A 16,946-nucleotide genomic window follows, 5' to 3' on the forward strand; every position below is an offset into this window, starting at 1 on the left:
ATGCTGTCTAAAGAAGGTATTTTAAATGAACAAATCATTGGTTTTTCAGAATTCTATCATGCATTCTCCAGCATCATTTCTATAACCAAGGCCATATTTTCCAACTACTGATCCTTCCTCTTTGCTCCCAACCTTTGCATTCCAATCAGCAGTAATAATCAATACATCTTTATTGCATGTTTGATCAATTTCATATTGAAGAAGTTGGTAGAATTCTTCTATTTCTTCCTCACTGGCTTTAGTGGTTGGTGCGTAAATTTGAATAATAGTGGTATTAACTGAGCTTCCCTGTAGGCACATGGATATTATCCTATCACAGACGGCATTTTACCTCATGACTGATCTGGATATGTTCTTTTTGACAGTCAATGCAGCATCATTCCTATTCAATTTGTCATTCCTGGCATAGTAAACCATGTGATTGTCAGATTCAAAATGGCCAATACCAGTCCATTTCAGCTCACTAATGCCTAAGATACTGATGTTTACGCATTCCGTTTCATTTTTGACAACTTCCAATTTTTCCAGATTCATACTTCGTACATTCCATGTTCTGATTTTCAATGGATGTTTACAGCTGTTTCTCCTCATTTTGAGTGTGCCCCATCAGCAAATGAAGGTCCCACAGGCTTTTCTCCCATGGGCTTTACTCCATTCGTGTCATCACAGTCAACTCTACTTTGAGGAGGCAGCTCTTCCCCAGTCACATTTTGAGTGCCTTCCAACATGAGGGGCTCATTTTCAGGCACTCTTATCTGACAGTGTTTCTCTGCTATTCATAAGGTATTCAGTGACTACATATTCAGAAGCAGTTTGTCACTCCTTCTTCCTAGTCTGTCTTTGTCTGGAAGCTCATCTGTAACCTGTCCACTATGGATGACCTGCTGGTATTTAAAATACCAGTGGCATAGATTTCAGAATCACAGCAACTCACAAGCCACCACAGTACGACAAGCTGACAGACAAGTGGTGACTGTTTGGTTTTAAGTGGAAACCAAAATACCAACAGAGAGGGAAGGAGTCCTTACATCAAGTATCAATGCTTTCCCCTCTGTACACAGGGTAGATAGGGACGGGCAACTTAGACATTGGCTACCTAAAATGAGAGGGTGATAAAGGCACGAAGTGACTGGCTTACAAAGTTTCAAGAAGGAGTTTAGTTTAAGAGTGTGTGGGGGAAGAAAGCGTCCCCACTGAATAGTTTTCATCTTGTCTAGATGGGTCTGGTGAAAAGAGACCGGGATAAGATTCGTATGATTCAATAGTGAATAATTGTTATCATGACTAATTGTGACTGTCAAAATTGTAAAGGTAGAAGTTTTGCAACAAAACAGGGGAGTGGCTAATCTTACAGTCCAGAAACAGAGGACCCTAGGACCATCACAGGAGAAGAGCACAAGCAGAATGCAGGACCTTATCCAGAAAAGCAGCGATGCCAGAGACAGAGGCAGAGATGGGGTCATGGAGAGGGGGAGCAGCTGAGGACTCTAGAGTCATAGGAAGAGAGGGACTAAGAGCTGATGGCCACAAGGCGGACTTGCAGAATGTGCCCTTTGGAGGTGTAAATTATTATATATGCCTGAGTTTTATTGCCATGGTTACAATCCCCTCCATGCATCATCAACCAACCAAAGGGTATACCCTGCAAGCTCTCCCTCTCTGGGTCTAAAGTCCCCAGCTGCTCCATCTCTCCACATCGTCTTCTCTCCCTCCATCTCAGGCATCACTGCTTTTCTGGATAGGGTCCTGCTCTTGGCTCTTCTCTGTTGATGGTCCTAAGGATGAGTGCTTTGTTTTTGTTTTTAAAAAGCTAATGTGAATAGAGAGAAACACTTAAATGATGGTACATGGAGGGGATTATAATCATTGTAATGAAACAAGGTGTATGATTTGTTGAATATAAAAATGATCTGCCCTGCAAACTTTCACTCAATCCCCTATAAAAACCTTATCTTTTGCTTCCATTTTTCCATGAACATTATGAAGCCCCTAGTATAGGTATATAAACACATACTTTCAGAAAGAGAAAACAAAAATGTCTTTATAATTAGAGAGTACTTAGCCCACAGGTGGTGACATTCATCAGGGATTTGCCCCAACCATGTGTCACTGGGAGGGAGAAATAGGCATGACTAGAATCAGGGTGGAGGTATAAGGATGGGAAGGGGTCTTAAAGAGTTTGAACCACAAGATTGGTGGTTCAAACTCACCAGCCACTCCTTACAAATCCTATACAGAGTCACTATGCATCGGAACGAACTGGATTGCACGTAACAACAACAACAATAATTAACTGGAGTCCTGGTGTGGCGCTGGAGGATCAGCACTGGACTGCTAGCCACAAGGTTGGTGGTTCAAACCCACCAGTTGCTCCTTGGAAACCCTATATGCTGTGAGTCAAAACTGACTCTGTGACACTTAATAACAAGCAATAATTAACTAGTGTCCAAGTGTGGCGCTGTAACATACATACTAGACACTAACCGCAAGGACAGCAGTTTGAACCCACCAGATGCTCCTCAGAAACTCTCTATACAGGGTCATTTTGAGTTTCAATGGACTTGCTAGCACTTCACAACAACAATTAACTATGAATTATTAATCCTATTTTGCATTCTGATTTCTTTTATTTTTTTTCCTATCTGGTTTCAACAATTCTAGTGGTTGTTTCCTTCCCCTTTCCATATTTCTATCACATTAGCAAGCATGTTATGTTACTCTTTCTGTTTTAATCACCAACTGGTGTGGCGCTGTGGGTTAATGCACCAGAATGTAAAGCCATTTTGAACTGCAAGGTCTGTGGTTCAAGCTCACCAGCTGCTCCTTGGAAACCCTATTCAGGGTTGCTATGGGTCGTAATCGACTTGACGGCACTTAACAACAATATGAATCAACAATCCATACATATCTCATTTGGATTTTGTAGGAAATGTTGTTGGAGTTCTTTTGATTTTTTATCTCATTTTTGAAAAATATAAAATAGAGAAAGAAAACGAAGAGCTGAACTAAAATGACCTCTGCTTGTATACCTTCATGTAAACAGAGAGAGAGAGGTAAGGAAGAACACAAACCAAACAGTTCACATTGACTATGCACTGGATGTTTGATTTGAAGGGACAAGTGGGCTATTTGAAATAGTCACCAGGACTTCTTGGGACTACAAATGCTCAATAAATGCTGTCACATTGCATTGACTGCTGCATAGGTTTCAGGCCTAGCCTGAAAAGACTATAGACTGGGTCCTTTAATTCCTCTTGTAGCTTTTTATCACAGGATGTGATTAAAAGACCTTCCTGCTCTTGGTTCAAACATATTGCTTCCTTCATTCATGTGTGTGTTCCTTCACAAGCATTAAGCACTAACTGCATTCCCGACTCTGCTAGCTTCTAAGCTTGACAACCCAGTAAATTATTAAGACACACTCAGAGAATTGGAGCTCCTTAGCAGGTCAAGACCCTTCATTTGGTTGAGCACTTCATTTGATCCAAGAGACTTTGCGGTGTAGTGTGGGGATGGTACTTGTCCATGGTCAGATATACAGTACAATGCTGCTGTTGTTGTTTCTTAAATGATACAGATAACACACAAATATATTCTTATTGCAATTTAATGACATTATAAATAAAATTTAGAAAGGGAAGAAAAGAAAAATCAACTATAATCCTACCACCCTAGTGTAATTTGGGGAAAATTTAGGAGAAAAGTATTTCAGGTAAAGGGAACAGCAAATACAAAAGCCAGAGAAGAGTTCAGTGTGTTCTGGAACAGAAAAGGCAGCGCAGTTAAGGGTAACAACATTCCTCAGGATGTCAAGAAGTTTCATGCTGAATATCTTTGTGAGTGGAGATCAAGCTCACAAATCAATAGCTTTCCTTTCTTTGGTAATCTTCCTCCAAACAACTACCTTCTTCCCACAAACATACTAACCCAGGTGGATGATGAGGCATGGACCTAGTATGTGTGTTGGGAGTGGTAGATGGGGATATAATTAGATTATCTCTCCTAGGGATTGGAACAGGACTAACAGAAATGTCAGCAGTTCATGTCCACCAACCATTTATTAGGAGAAAAGACCAGGAGATCTACTCCTATAAAGATTACAGCCTAGGAAACCCTATGGGGCAGTTCTACTCTGTTCTATAGACATATAGGACTGCCCTATTGACTCGATGACATACAATAACAACAACAAAGGTCAAGTCACTTCCTGAGTGGTACACTAAGAGATGCCTGAATAGAGAGGCCTGGGGATCTACGTCCCAAAAAACATCCACTGAGAACCCTATGGAACACAGTTCTACTCTGACACATGTGTGGTCACCATGAGTCAGAATCAGCTCGATGGCAACTGGTTTTTGCTAAGGTCAAGCCAGTCTCTCCAGGTTGGTGAGACCTATACCCTATGATCCTATCAATTGTGAAGGAGGGTGCTGTGTTCTCCACTTCAGCCAGAGAAACAGAGGAAGCAGGTGAGCAGGGAGAGGAGCTAAGTTCTGACCAGTTAAATGTCTGGTCTAGTCAGCTTTAGAGCTAGCTGCTTTCCTGCCTCCAGTTCATGAGGCTGTCCTAAACCCTTATGCCACATTCCCATTTCTTTGGCCTAAACTGGCCTGGTTTATCCAATAGGAAAGTGTTCTGAAAAAAGAGGTTCTGTGGTCACATAATTATGGGAAACACGGGGCTAAATAAAAAATTAGTTTCATCTGTAGGACTTTGACAGGGTTGTGTTGTGTGACTCTTCAAGAAGGAACTTAAGTGAACAGCATTTCCTACATTGATTTGACCCAGGCCACACTGAGAAATTCAAGCCAGATTAAGAAGAGGATGTGGGATGCTGATATCAGATGGATCTTGGTTGAAAGTAGAGAATACTGAAAAGATGCTTACCTGTGTTTCATTGACTATGCAAAGGCATTCGATGGTATGAATCATAACAAATTATGCATAACACGGTGAAGAATGAAAATTCCAGAACACTTAATTGTGTGCATTCAGAATCTGTGCACAGGTCAACAGGTAGTCATTTGAATAGAACAAAGGGATACTGAATGGTTTATAATCAGGAAAGAAATATGTCCGGGTTATATCCTTTCACCACATTTATTTGATCTGTATGCTGAGCAAATAATCTAAGAAACTGGACTATATGAAGAATGCGGCAACAGGATTGGAAGAAGACTCATTAACAAGCTGCGATATGTAGATGACAACCTTGCTTCCTGAAAGCCAAGAAGACTTGAAGCACTTACTGATGAAGATCGAAGACTACCACCTTCAATGTGGATTATACTTCAACATTAAAAAAAAGAGAGAGAGAGTACAACTGGGACAGTAAGCAACATCATGAAAACAGAGAAAAGACTGAAGTTGTCAAGGATTTCATTTTACTTGGATCCAAAATCAATGCCCATGGGATTAGCAGTAAAAAAAACCAATTGACATATAGCATTGAGCAAATCTGATGCAAAAGATCTCTTCAGAGTATTTTTTTAAAAAGCCAAGATGTCACTTGAGGATGAAGGTAAGCCTAACTCAAGCAATATCCAGACAAAAGTTAAACAATGAACCAGCCTGGAGCAGTAAGAGCACCAGAAGATACATCTTCAAAGAAAGATCATGAAAATTCCAAAACAAAAATGGAGTATGATTGGCTACTACAAGAACAAGCAAGTTGTTAGCCAGGGAACCATCAAGGCAAGTAATCTAGTCCCTTCAGGACAAACCCTCCTCCAAGACTGAAATTCAAAGGGAACACATGAGGAGGCATGTAAGCTTGCTGACGACCACATTGGTCTACTAGTGAGTGAAACATGGGAAAGGCAGTAATGAAGAAATGAGCTGAGTTCAACCATGTTCATTAGACTCCCATTGACCTGGAGATGAGGAAGAGAAGAGGAAGGGCTGGTTGATCTGAAGTGTGGTGAGACCTGGGTACACCTGAGCCCATGGACAAGGATATAGCCACAGAGGGCTAGAGCTGAGAATGAAGCATCCAGCTGATATGAAGTGAGGGGAGACACACAAGAATTCCCAAATTTGCAGATAGTACCCATGTGACCTAGCCTTGATGGCATGATAATCAGAACTTGACTAGAGGAAGATAATATGGAAAATAATTTTTGATAAAGGAAAAGAGGGTAAATTACTACAGTTTGATGAACTTGACCTATTCTTATTGATTTAGTAGCTCTAAATACCAACTGAGAGGGAAGGAGTCTTCACATCAAGTATTAATGCTATCCCCTCTGTATACAGGGTAGATAGGAGTGAGCAACTTAGTCACTGGCTACCTAAAATGAGGGGGTGATAAAGGCAGGAAGTGACTGGCTTACAAGGTTTCAAGAGGGAGTTTAGTTTAAGAGAGTGCGGGGGAAGAAAGAGTCCCCATTGAAGAGTTTTCATCTTGTCTAGACGGGTCTAGTGAAAAGAGATGAGGATAAGAATCTTATGATTCAATAGAGAGTAATTGTTATCATGACTAATTATGACTGTCACAACTGTAAAGGTAGAAGTTTTGTAACAAAAATGGGGGAGTAGTTAACCTTACAGTCCAGAAACAGAGGACCCTAGGACCATCAAGGGAGATGAGCATGAGCAGAATGTAGAACCCTATCTAGAGACGTAGCGACACCAGAGATGGAGGCAGAGATGAGGACATGGAGAGAGGGAGTAGCTGAGGACACTGCACTCATGGAAAGAGAGGCACTGGGTGCTGGCGGCTAGGAGGCAGGCTTGTAGAATGTGCCTTTTGGTTGTTTAAATTATTATATATTCCTGAATGTTTTTGTGTATACCCCCACAAAACAAAAAACAGAGGGAATGGAAGCAAATACGGTTGAATGATGATGCACGGAGAGGATTGTAAAGATTGCAATGAAATGAAGTGTAAAGCCGATGTTCTGCCATATAAACTATCACTCAGTTCACAATAAAAACAACAAGAAGTTAGATAACACTATGAGGCCATGGGCCTCTGAGTCAGTACTGACCACATCTCTTGTACACTCATAGTGTCTGTCAATAGATTGCTTCTGGCTTGTCTCTATGTCAAAGCACATCCCAATGTTCCCTAGATTCCCTGTGTTGAACAGGGTTCTATTATCTCAAGTGAAGGGAAGGATGTAGAGCTGAGAAAGAGAAGGATATACTGAGGGAGGAGAAACCCTGCTCTCCAAAGAGAGGAGGAAATAAACACTGTCTGAGGCACAGCCAGGGATTTTGTTGTATATATTGAGGAGGCCTTAGCTGTGCATAAAATACTGAATTGAGAAACAGTGAGTCCAAGAAGGTGGCATCAGGGAGGTGTGTCAGGACAGACTTTTTTAGAAACAGTGAGTCCAAGAAGGTGGCATCAGGGAGGTGTGTCAGGACAGACTTTTTTAGGAAAGTGAGGAGAAAACTGATAAGGAGGAAAAGATAGGAACTAGTACCAGATTAAGTGGATAGCTGTCTGACTAACTTCAAAGACAGGCAAAGGAAAGAAGGGAAGGACTGACTAAAGCAGTCATAAAAACAAATTTTTCTTAGGAGGTAGAAAAGGGGAAGGGCAATTTGGAGGGTTAGGTGAAAATAGACAGACTGGTGAGGAAGTTATTCTTGTCTCCTTAAGGAGGGTGAAAAGAAAAGTTGGACAATGAATAAGGATCACTGAGGAAGAATTGATGCCTTTGAATTATGGTGGTGGCAAAGAACATTAAATATACCACGGACTGCCAGAAAAATGAACACATCTGTATTGGAAGAAGTACAGCCAGAATGCTCCTTAGAAGCAAGACTTTGTCTCATGTACCTTGAACATGTTATCAGAAGGGACCAGTCCCTGGAAAAGGACAGCACGCTTGATCAAGAAGAAAGGTCAGCAAAAAAAGTGGAAGACCTTCAACACGATGGATTGACACAGATTGCAACAATGGGTTCAGTTATAGAAACAATTGTGAGAAGGGCACAGGACTGGGCACAGAAGGGCACAGAATGTTTCATTCTGTTGTACGTAGGGTTGCTATAGGTCAGAACTGAATGACAGAATGTAACAACATAACAACAGCAACATTGGGAAATGCCAGTGTAACGCTAAGTTAAATTGATAGGTTTTTCAGCTTCAGCTTGCTGTTCATCCATCCATCCTCTCAATAAAGTAAATGATTCCCTCCTTTCCTTCCGCTTGTCAACTTAAAAAAAAAAAAAAATCACATCTCAGTAATGGATGTGCCACTCAAGAGAGCTACCTAAAATGTATGCCCTCCACAAGATCTTTTACTTTCTTAACTTGGAGATTCAGAACTTCACTTGCTCTGATATTCAAAAAGAGTTAAGTATAAACAATATTGACCCCAGACACTCCAGGGTTTGCACTTCATTTCTCCTGTCATTCACCTGCCACTGCTGTGCCAGGTGCCCCAGAGATGATCAGACTGCCTGGCCACTGAAAATTCCAGTCTGATGAAGCAGGAAGAGAAAATCCAAGCCGATACCAACATAAAAGGTGGGGAATGCCCGGGGTTGAGGGTGTGTGTGTGGGAGGGGGAGGGGTAAGAGGAGAGGACCTGATCTCTGCAGACCTGGGCTAGCATAGAGGAGAGGACAGTATTACAGGTATGCAGGGGTCAGTTGGAGGGTTCAGAGGCCAGGTCAGGCGGGTCGGTGAAGGGCCTTGAATAACCAGCTGAGTCTGAATGAAACTACATTGTAGACTGGATGTAGGAAACAGGTTTAAGGTGATGTTTATCCATGAGAAGCCTGCTGCCTACATCCCTCAGTGAGTCATAATTTGCCTGGGGAGGCATCTGGTCAATATCGGGTTTTGCTCTGGCTTTGGCGACTGCGCCCGCGGGATTCTGGGGTCTGAGGGCATCCTCGCCGGCGGGCTCCTCTCCAGAATTTGACTGGCTTGGGACCGATGCTTAGACCCGCCTCTGTTACCTACGCTAGTCTCTGGGGGCGGAGACATCCGGAACTACGGGCCCCGCCTGAAGAAGAGCGTCTGGGCGGCCCAGTCCGGCTGGGTGCATTCCCAGGCCTGGCCGTCGAGTAAGCTGCCGAGAACTCCGAGCGCGGAGCGGGGAGACACCTCGGTGAGTCGCGGCAGGACTAGAGCGGCACCGCGGCCCGGTGTTGTGATTGGCCAGATGTGCACTGACGTCGGGGTGCGTGGACCTGAGTTCGGGTGAAGCTCTCAAAAAGGGCAAGAAGACGGCGACAAGATGCGAGCGGAGGAGCCCTGCGCTCCCGGCGCTCCCGGCGCTCCCGGCGCCCCCGGCGCCCCTTGTGCCCCTGGTGTCCAGGGAACTACGGGTGTTCAGGGAACCCAGCGGGCGCCCAACCCCAAGCCGCGCCTGTCCAGACAGTTGCTGCCAGACCTGTACACTTTCTTGGCGCGTGTGCTTTTCTACCTGGTGCCGGTCTACCTAGCCGGCTACCTGGGGCTCAGCATAACCTGGTTGTTGATCGGCGCTTTGCTATGGATGTGGTGGCGGAAGAACCGCGACGGGAAACTAGGGCGCTTGGCTGCAGCCTTTGAATTCCTAGACAACGAACGCCAATTCATCAGCCGCGAGCTGCGGGGCCAGCACCTGCCGGCCTGGGTGAGTGGGGTCAAGCCGGGCGGGAGCACAGGTGCGGACAATGCCCATCTAGGTGCTGAAGTAACCTGCGTTCGGCGGGGAATCCCCTCCACGGCCACACCCCGTCCCCCATCGCGCCGGCGCACTGATCCTGCCGACTGAAGCCACGCCGCTCACCGCAGCGTCCGGCACACACAAACATCCCTACTCTGGTCCCGTTGCACTTGGAGAGGGGGACCTGGATTTCAGTTAAGGGTCACAGAACCAGAGAAAAGTCACGGGCAGGCCACCCCCAGGGGAAAGCAAGGGCGTCTGGGGGCTCTGTTAAGTTACTTGTGTGGGAAACAGCATCCGCCTGCTGATTGCAAGAAGCAGAGCGTAAAACTTTCATCGGCAAATCAGCAATGACAGAAAAGGGTCTCTGGTTCTCTTCAACTGAGAACAGGGCAGAAGAAGGGGGCGGGAGCAGTAAGAGGGGCTGATCTAGGAATGAGAGTGCTGGACTATGTTTGAGAGCCGGAGATGAGGCCTGGCTGCGCTCCTCTGTGACAGGCTTCACTTGCTCCCTCCCCGGCTCTGGATACTCCGACTCACCAGCACCAAACTACGTCTAGATGTGGAATGACCTGAACTCGGGTTTCTCAAACACTACTGGTTCTGAGAAAGACCTGGCCCGCTTGCTTAAATAAGCAGGTTCCCAGGTTTCACCCATCTTCCTGGAATCAGAAAATCCCAGGGAGGAACTGAGACACTCTGGGTGAATCTTATCATCAGGAAGACTGAAAACGCTAGCCAGAGTGGGATTCAGTTCATTTCCAAGGATTGGTCTACGGCAAACCTGCCCCTCTGGGTTCTGGGCGCACCAGCTTCTTAAATTTCCTCTAGATGTACTCAGACCAAAGGGAAAATGTGCAGAAGTTGTCAGGCGTCTGATTTCTACTGGCCCAAGGCCTATACTCTTAAAACCCAGTCCCATCAGAGATGCATGCATCTCCCATGGGCCTAGTTTCCAAAGTGGGGTCATGAGAAAAAATATTAGAATGGATTAGTTGTTGTTGTTGTTAGGAACTGTCAAGTAGGGACCCAACAGAATGAAACACTGCCCAGTCCTGCATCAATCTCACAACTGCTGCCCATTGTTGCTGCCACTTTACCAATCCATATCATGGAGGGGAGGGGTCTTCCTCTTTTTCACTGTCCCTCCACTTTACGAAGCATGATGTTCTTCTCCAGGGACTGGCCTCTCCTTATAATAATTCTGAAGTATGAGAGATGAAGTCTGGCCATCTTGGCTTGGAAGGAGCATTCTGGTTGTATTTCTTCCAAAACGGATTTATTTGTTTTTCTGTTAGTTCATGGTAATATAATAGTCTTCTCCAACACATTAATTCAAATGCATCAATTCTTCTATAGTGTTCCTTATTCATTGTGCAACTTTCACATGCATATGAAGCTGTTGAACATACCAAGGCTGGATCAAGTCCTCAAACTGACATCTTTGCTCTTGAGCACTTTTTAAAGAGGTCTTGTGCAGTAAATTTGTATAAGGCAATACGTTGTTTGATTTCTTGACTGCTGCTTCCATGAGTGTTGATGGTGGATCTAAGCAAAATGAAGTTTTTGACAATCTCAGTCTTATTTATTGGTCCAGTGGTAAGGATTTTTGTTTGCTTTATATTAAGGAACAGCCCTAACCAAATACTTACTGATCTTCATCAATAAGTATTTTAAATTCTCTGTTTTCAGCAAATAAGGTTGCATCATCTATATATCGCAGGTTGTCAATGAGTCTTTCTCCAGTCCTGATACCACGTTCTTCATATAATCCATTTTCTCAGATTATTTGCTCAGTATACAGACTGAATAAGTATAGTGAAAGGATACAACCCTTACTAATATTTACTGTGAGCCTTGGTATGGAACTGTAGGATAAGCACTGGACTGATAACTGCAAGGTCGGCAGTTGAAACCCACCATCCACTCTTAGAATCCTATACAGGCCTGCTATGAGTCGAACCAACTCGACAACACACAACAGCAACAAATACTTACCATGGAATCATTGGGTGGTTCAAATGGTTAATGGCTCCAGTGTGGCTCAGCTGTTAACTGAAAAGCTAGTGGTTTAAGTCTACCCTGAAGTATCTTAAAAGGAAGTCTTGGCGTTAAACTTCCAAAAAAAAAAAATATTTTCAAAAAACCCTGCAGTTCTCCTCTAACACACATGGTGTTTGCCATAAATTGACATGGACTCGCTGGCAACTGGTTAATATTTAATATATTAATTAACAGTGTTGCCATCAAGTTGGTTCCAACTCACAGCAACCGTGTATAGGGTTTCCAAGGCTGTAAATCTTCACAGGAGCAGAAAGGGTCATCGTTCTCAGTGAGCAGCTGGTGGATTTGAACAGCTAACCTTGCAATTAGCAGCCCAATGCATCATCTACTATACTAGACTTTGCAAATAGGTATAATACATATATTGAGGATGAGAGACTATATAGATTGATACTGATAAGAGAACACACATACATACACAAGCATCATGACCACATTACTTTGTAGCAGCCATGGGCAATGGTTCTGAAATTAGGCCCAGAATCATTCCTGTAAGGGCATTGACAATTCCACATACACCATGGAGACCTTTCTGGCCTTTCTTAGTGGAGGGAACCTCAGAAGCAACATGGTCCTAGCTAACAGGGAGCTCGGGTGAGACAAAACAAATGAAGATACCACTTGGGCTTTCACTCCACAAACTATACCCCAAGCTTGTCCCAGCTGGATGCAGTGACACACAGAAGGGGTGAGAATGTCTCTTCAACCAAGGTGTCAATCTCCTGCAGGAGATGGATGCATAACAGGAAATTTCTGTAAAGGTAGGTAAACTGGAGACATGTCTGAATAGGATCCAGTCAGTGGTTCAAGGCTTGGAGTGAAGATTAGTTTCCAGGTTAGATAGACCAGGATTGGGTAAGTGTTTGGATTAAGGTAGTTGTTCTGCAAAGGGCTCTCCAGGCAGAAGGAGCCCTGTGAGCAAAGCATGGAGGCATGGTATGGTGGTACAGAGGCCAGATAGAGGCAGGCTTGATCAAGGTTGGGCCTGATTCTGAAGACTGCCAGGAGCCTATGGAGGGTTTTGGAAAAGTCACACAGAAAACAGTTAGGGAGGAGTGAGGCTGGAGGAGAGGCTAATTGAGGTTTGAGCCAAGATGGTAGCCGTTAGGACCAAGAAAAGGGGGTGAGAGATGTGCAGAAGGGGGACTCTAGACCCCTGGTGTCCTCTAAAGTGGGAACAAGGGAGAGATCTGGGGGTTTTCCAGGGTACTTTCTAGTTTGGACAGTTGGGCACCCATAGGAATCCAGCACAAGAAGAAAAGTTGGGGAAGTTATTTGTCTATGTGACCTCCTACGAAGTACATACAAATAAATGCCAAGTGGGCTTTTGGACCAGCCTCATACAAGTTTCTATGCACAGGAATGATGTGGGGAAGCTGGAGCTGGCTTCCTCCCTCTGCCTCCCTAGGAACTCAGACAGTTTGGTTTATGAAGACAGAGAGTCACGTGGCCCTGGGTGTGGTGGGGCGGTGCCACCAGATGAATGGATGAATGGGTGTGGGCCTTTCAGCATGCTTTCTTCCCTGTTTTCAGCACTGATTTCCTTGCATGGGAGACATGATTATGACCTCATTTAGGAAATTTTTAACAATATAAAGTATATATACAAATGAACATATGTCAAATCAACAATAGGGGGAATGAAGAAAAGTTGCACAGACCTCCCTTGCACAACCTTATACAACAGCACCCAATGAGGGGGTGATTATCCCCAGGCCACCTGATGCTTGCCAAACTGTGGGCCAGAGGCTGTGTCCACTTGAAAAAAGTGCCTTTTTCTAATTTGTACCAAGTTTTCTGTGAGGAGATGTCCCTGGAAAGTGGAGACCAGGCCAGGCTGAGGTGGAGCAGAAAGACCCTCACTGTCTTCTGTCATACCTGGGCAGACAATTTGCAACCAAGCAGTGCTTTCCTGCCCAGTCTTTCTCAATTATTCCAGGTTGCTCTCTCCTCCAGGTGATCAAGGAAACTGTCAGGGGCTGGGACTGTGTGCAACAGCGTAGTAACCAGAGTGTGGGTCCTTGATGTTATCTAGCTGGGTGAAATCCCCTCTCTAGCACACAGTTGTAAGCCTCAGGAGAATCATGGAATGTCTCCGTTTCCTCATGTGCACAGTGGGGATGATACTATCTGCTGTGCAAGTTATGGTGAGGTAGACTGTTTGCAAAGCCACTTCCACAGAGTCAGGCACAGTGAATGCCAGTAGGGATGTCGCCTGAGTCTCTTGCATTTTTCAGGCCTCCTAATTCTCCCCTTTTCTGATAGGGAGTTAATGACCAAGTGTTCCAGCAGCAAACATATCTTGTTGGGACCTGATGATTGCAGAGGGGTGGAGTAAGTCAGAGGAATGTGCAGACACATCTGTGAAACTCTTTTGTTCCCCTGGACTTATTGCTTTGTGTTTGTGGTTAGCTTCTGACTTCTAGCGACCCCACATACAATAGAACAAAATGCGGCCTGGTCTTGTACCCTCCTCACAATAATTCCTATGTTTGAATCTAGTGTTGCAGCCATGTGTCGATCCATCTCACTGAGGGCATTCCTCTTTTTTACTGACCCTCTACCTTTCCAAGCATAATGTCTTTCTCTAGGGACTGGCCCTTCCTGATAACATGTCGAAAGTACGTGAGACAAAGTTTCAACCATCTTCAGTTCTAAGGAACGTTAGAGCTCTTCTTTCAAGCCATGTTTGTTCATTCTTCTGGAAATTGGTGGTATATTTAATATTCCACGTAATTCAAAGGCATCAATATTATGTCTTCCTTATTCATTGTCCAGCTTTCTCAATCATATGAGACCATTGAAAATACCATAGCTTGGATCTGGTGATAGTTAGCCCTCAAAGTGACCTCTGTTTTTAGCAGTTTTTAAAGAGGTCTTTTGCAGCAGATTTGCCCAATGCAATATGTTGCTTGATTTCTTCACTCCTGTTGATTGTGGATCCAAGGAACCTGAAGTCCTTGACAACTTCTATCTTTCCTCTGTTTATCATGGTTCCGCTGTGATGCCTTTGATCTTCAGAGCTGGCCCCTCTTGTGCTCTGGGCTTCTCAAGGCCATTTTTTAGGTAGCTTTTCCTGCTTCACTACCCCAACTATGTCCCATGCTATTGTTGAAAATTCTGCAGGAGGCTTCAGTCTTGGACTTGTGTGTTGGATTAGCCCTTCACTAATCCACTCATTTATAGGTTATCCATTGAACTATGGGCTAGTGTACCATTTGACTGATTGGTTTGTTTCTCAGCTAGTTCTTTTGCCTTTGCCATGACTGGGCTGGAGTGAGGAGGCAAGTTGGGTGAAAGTCTCCTTTAGCTCCATATCAGGTAGGATGTGTACAGGGAATGAGGGCCATTTGTTAGGAAAATGGCCTGAGGCAGGGAAGAAAGGAGAAAGAGCTGTCAGAAAAGCTGTCATTTTGTCTGTCTGTGGTCTCAGATCTTGATGGGACTTGCTCTCTTACCAGCTGATGGCAATCAGCTGGCAGCTTTGTTAGAGACAATTAACTCAGTTTATCTGCTGAGGTGGGTGCAGGGAGGTGGTGGAGTGATGTGGTGGGAGGCTATGGGCTTGGAATCTCATGCTTACTCACTGGGGAATCTTGAGAAGGAGCTGTCACTTGTCTTGCCTCCAACTCCCTATGAAAATAAAGACTAAGAGGAATGCTCTATGACTCTCTGTAGTAGTCTGCCTAATAAGTCCCAAGTTGGCTTTACTTTGATGCCACACAGCGCACAAGACCTCATTCTCCAAATTTCACTACCCTCCCCTACATCACTGGTTGTGTGCTGGGAGTGCCAGCTGAAGCTAGCACCAGGGAATAGCAAAACATTCACACAAAGCGATGAGCATACCCGAGGCTCCCAGAAGTGTGCCTAGAAGTGGCCCCTCTAAGTCCTGCCGTCCATTCAGGCAGACCTAGGTGCTGAGAGCTTTGCTTTCCTGGATCGAAGAGTTTGAGATTCTGTGGCTGGAGCAGCAATTGTTCTAAGGCCCAGGTGCTCATGGTCTGTTCCATACAGAGAATCTAGTTCATTAGAGGAAGTAATGCAGTGACAGCTCTGAGCTAGGCAGGCCACTCTCAAATTAGACCCTAGAGCTCAATCCTTGGCTCCATTGCCATGAGAGATCTGGTTCCTAACATTAAGACTGGTTGGAGGCTGACTAGAGTTGAAGAACATCTTCTTCTGAGGTCTCTATGGCCCTGTGAGGTCATTCAAATGATCCTGGAGTCAGGCCTGTCCTCAGGAAGGAAAAGGCAAAGTAGTAAGTCATGACCCATGTCTTATTGATGCTTCATGGACTCATTATGTCCTGAGCCAAGGTGGAGCAATGAATGGCAGAATGTGGGCCTCCCTGCCTCCCAGCCCGACGCAGGCATCCATACATTCATTCCTGTTCTCAATCAGCGAACATTTATTGAAGACTTGCATAGTGTTGCAGGCTAAGGATGGATAAGAGTGACATGTGGAACCTGCTGTTGAGGAACTCGCAGACTAGATGGGGATTCAGACCCAGGAGAACAGCTGTTCCTGAAAAATGTTAATCAGTTCTAAGCCGTGAACAGTTCAAGGTGCTGAGAAAGCACTGAGGAGAGGATCTAACCAGGCTGCAAGGAGCACAGGAAGTCTTCTTGAAGAAAGAGGCACTATGACTCTGTTGGCTATGTAAGAGTTAGGGTGTCTGGACCCAAAGTTTTCTATAGATCTGCTCATCTGAGTTTATCATCTCACCTTGAAGTGAGCCGATTATGGGATAGTAATTTATGATCGCCACATTTATATGAGGCTGACAAACCAGATGCCCCTTGTTTAATCTGTGAGGGAATTGAATCTTAATGGGACGAAGCGTCCAGTGCAGCCTTTTCTCCAAGTCAAGTGCCTGAAGAGCTTAGTAACTGGGAGATCACCCCTAGGGGATGTAGATCAGGGCCAAGGGTAAAGACAGATCCTGTCCTTCTCTCTCGTGGCTCCTTTCCAGTGTGCAGGAAAGTGTAGAGAGCTGACCACCAGCTTCCACTAGCCGTCTGGTCTAGAGTCTTGGTATCAGGCAGAGAGGAACATTTCTGTCGAGGAGCTCTGATCTTGGTATTTTTTAAAATGAATATGCTACAAGATACTGTTTCTTTAACATTGATGATTTGCATTATCTCCAAGTTTTCTCTATTTACGCGATCTGCTGAGGTGAGTGGTGTTTCCGGTATCTGTCTGGAATTTCTCCCTCTGGTATGCCCAGTCTGTCTTCCTTGTTGTTGTTGTCAGGTGCCATCGAGT

General features: G+C 44.6%; 1 protein-coding gene across 1 annotated transcript in view; it reads left to right on the top strand.

Moving 5' to 3' along the window:
• The first annotated feature begins 9,200 nt into the window (after positions 1-9,200).
• Positions 9,201-16,946, top strand: part of ESYT3 (extended synaptotagmin-like protein 3) — a 53,588-nt gene continuing 45,842 nt past the window's right edge. The window contains exon 1 of the mRNA XM_006846650.1: positions 9,201-9,581. Within this exon, the coding sequence (XP_006846713.1) occupies positions 9,201-9,581 (381 nt within the window). The remainder of the gene's footprint in view (positions 9,582-16,946) is intronic.

The sequence above is a fragment of the Chrysochloris asiatica genome, unplaced genomic scaffold (assembly GCF_000296735.1).
Source record: "Chrysochloris asiatica unplaced genomic scaffold, ChrAsi1.0 scaffold00028, whole genome shotgun sequence".
Taxonomy (NCBI): domain Eukaryota; kingdom Metazoa; phylum Chordata; class Mammalia; order Afrosoricida; family Chrysochloridae; genus Chrysochloris; species Chrysochloris asiatica.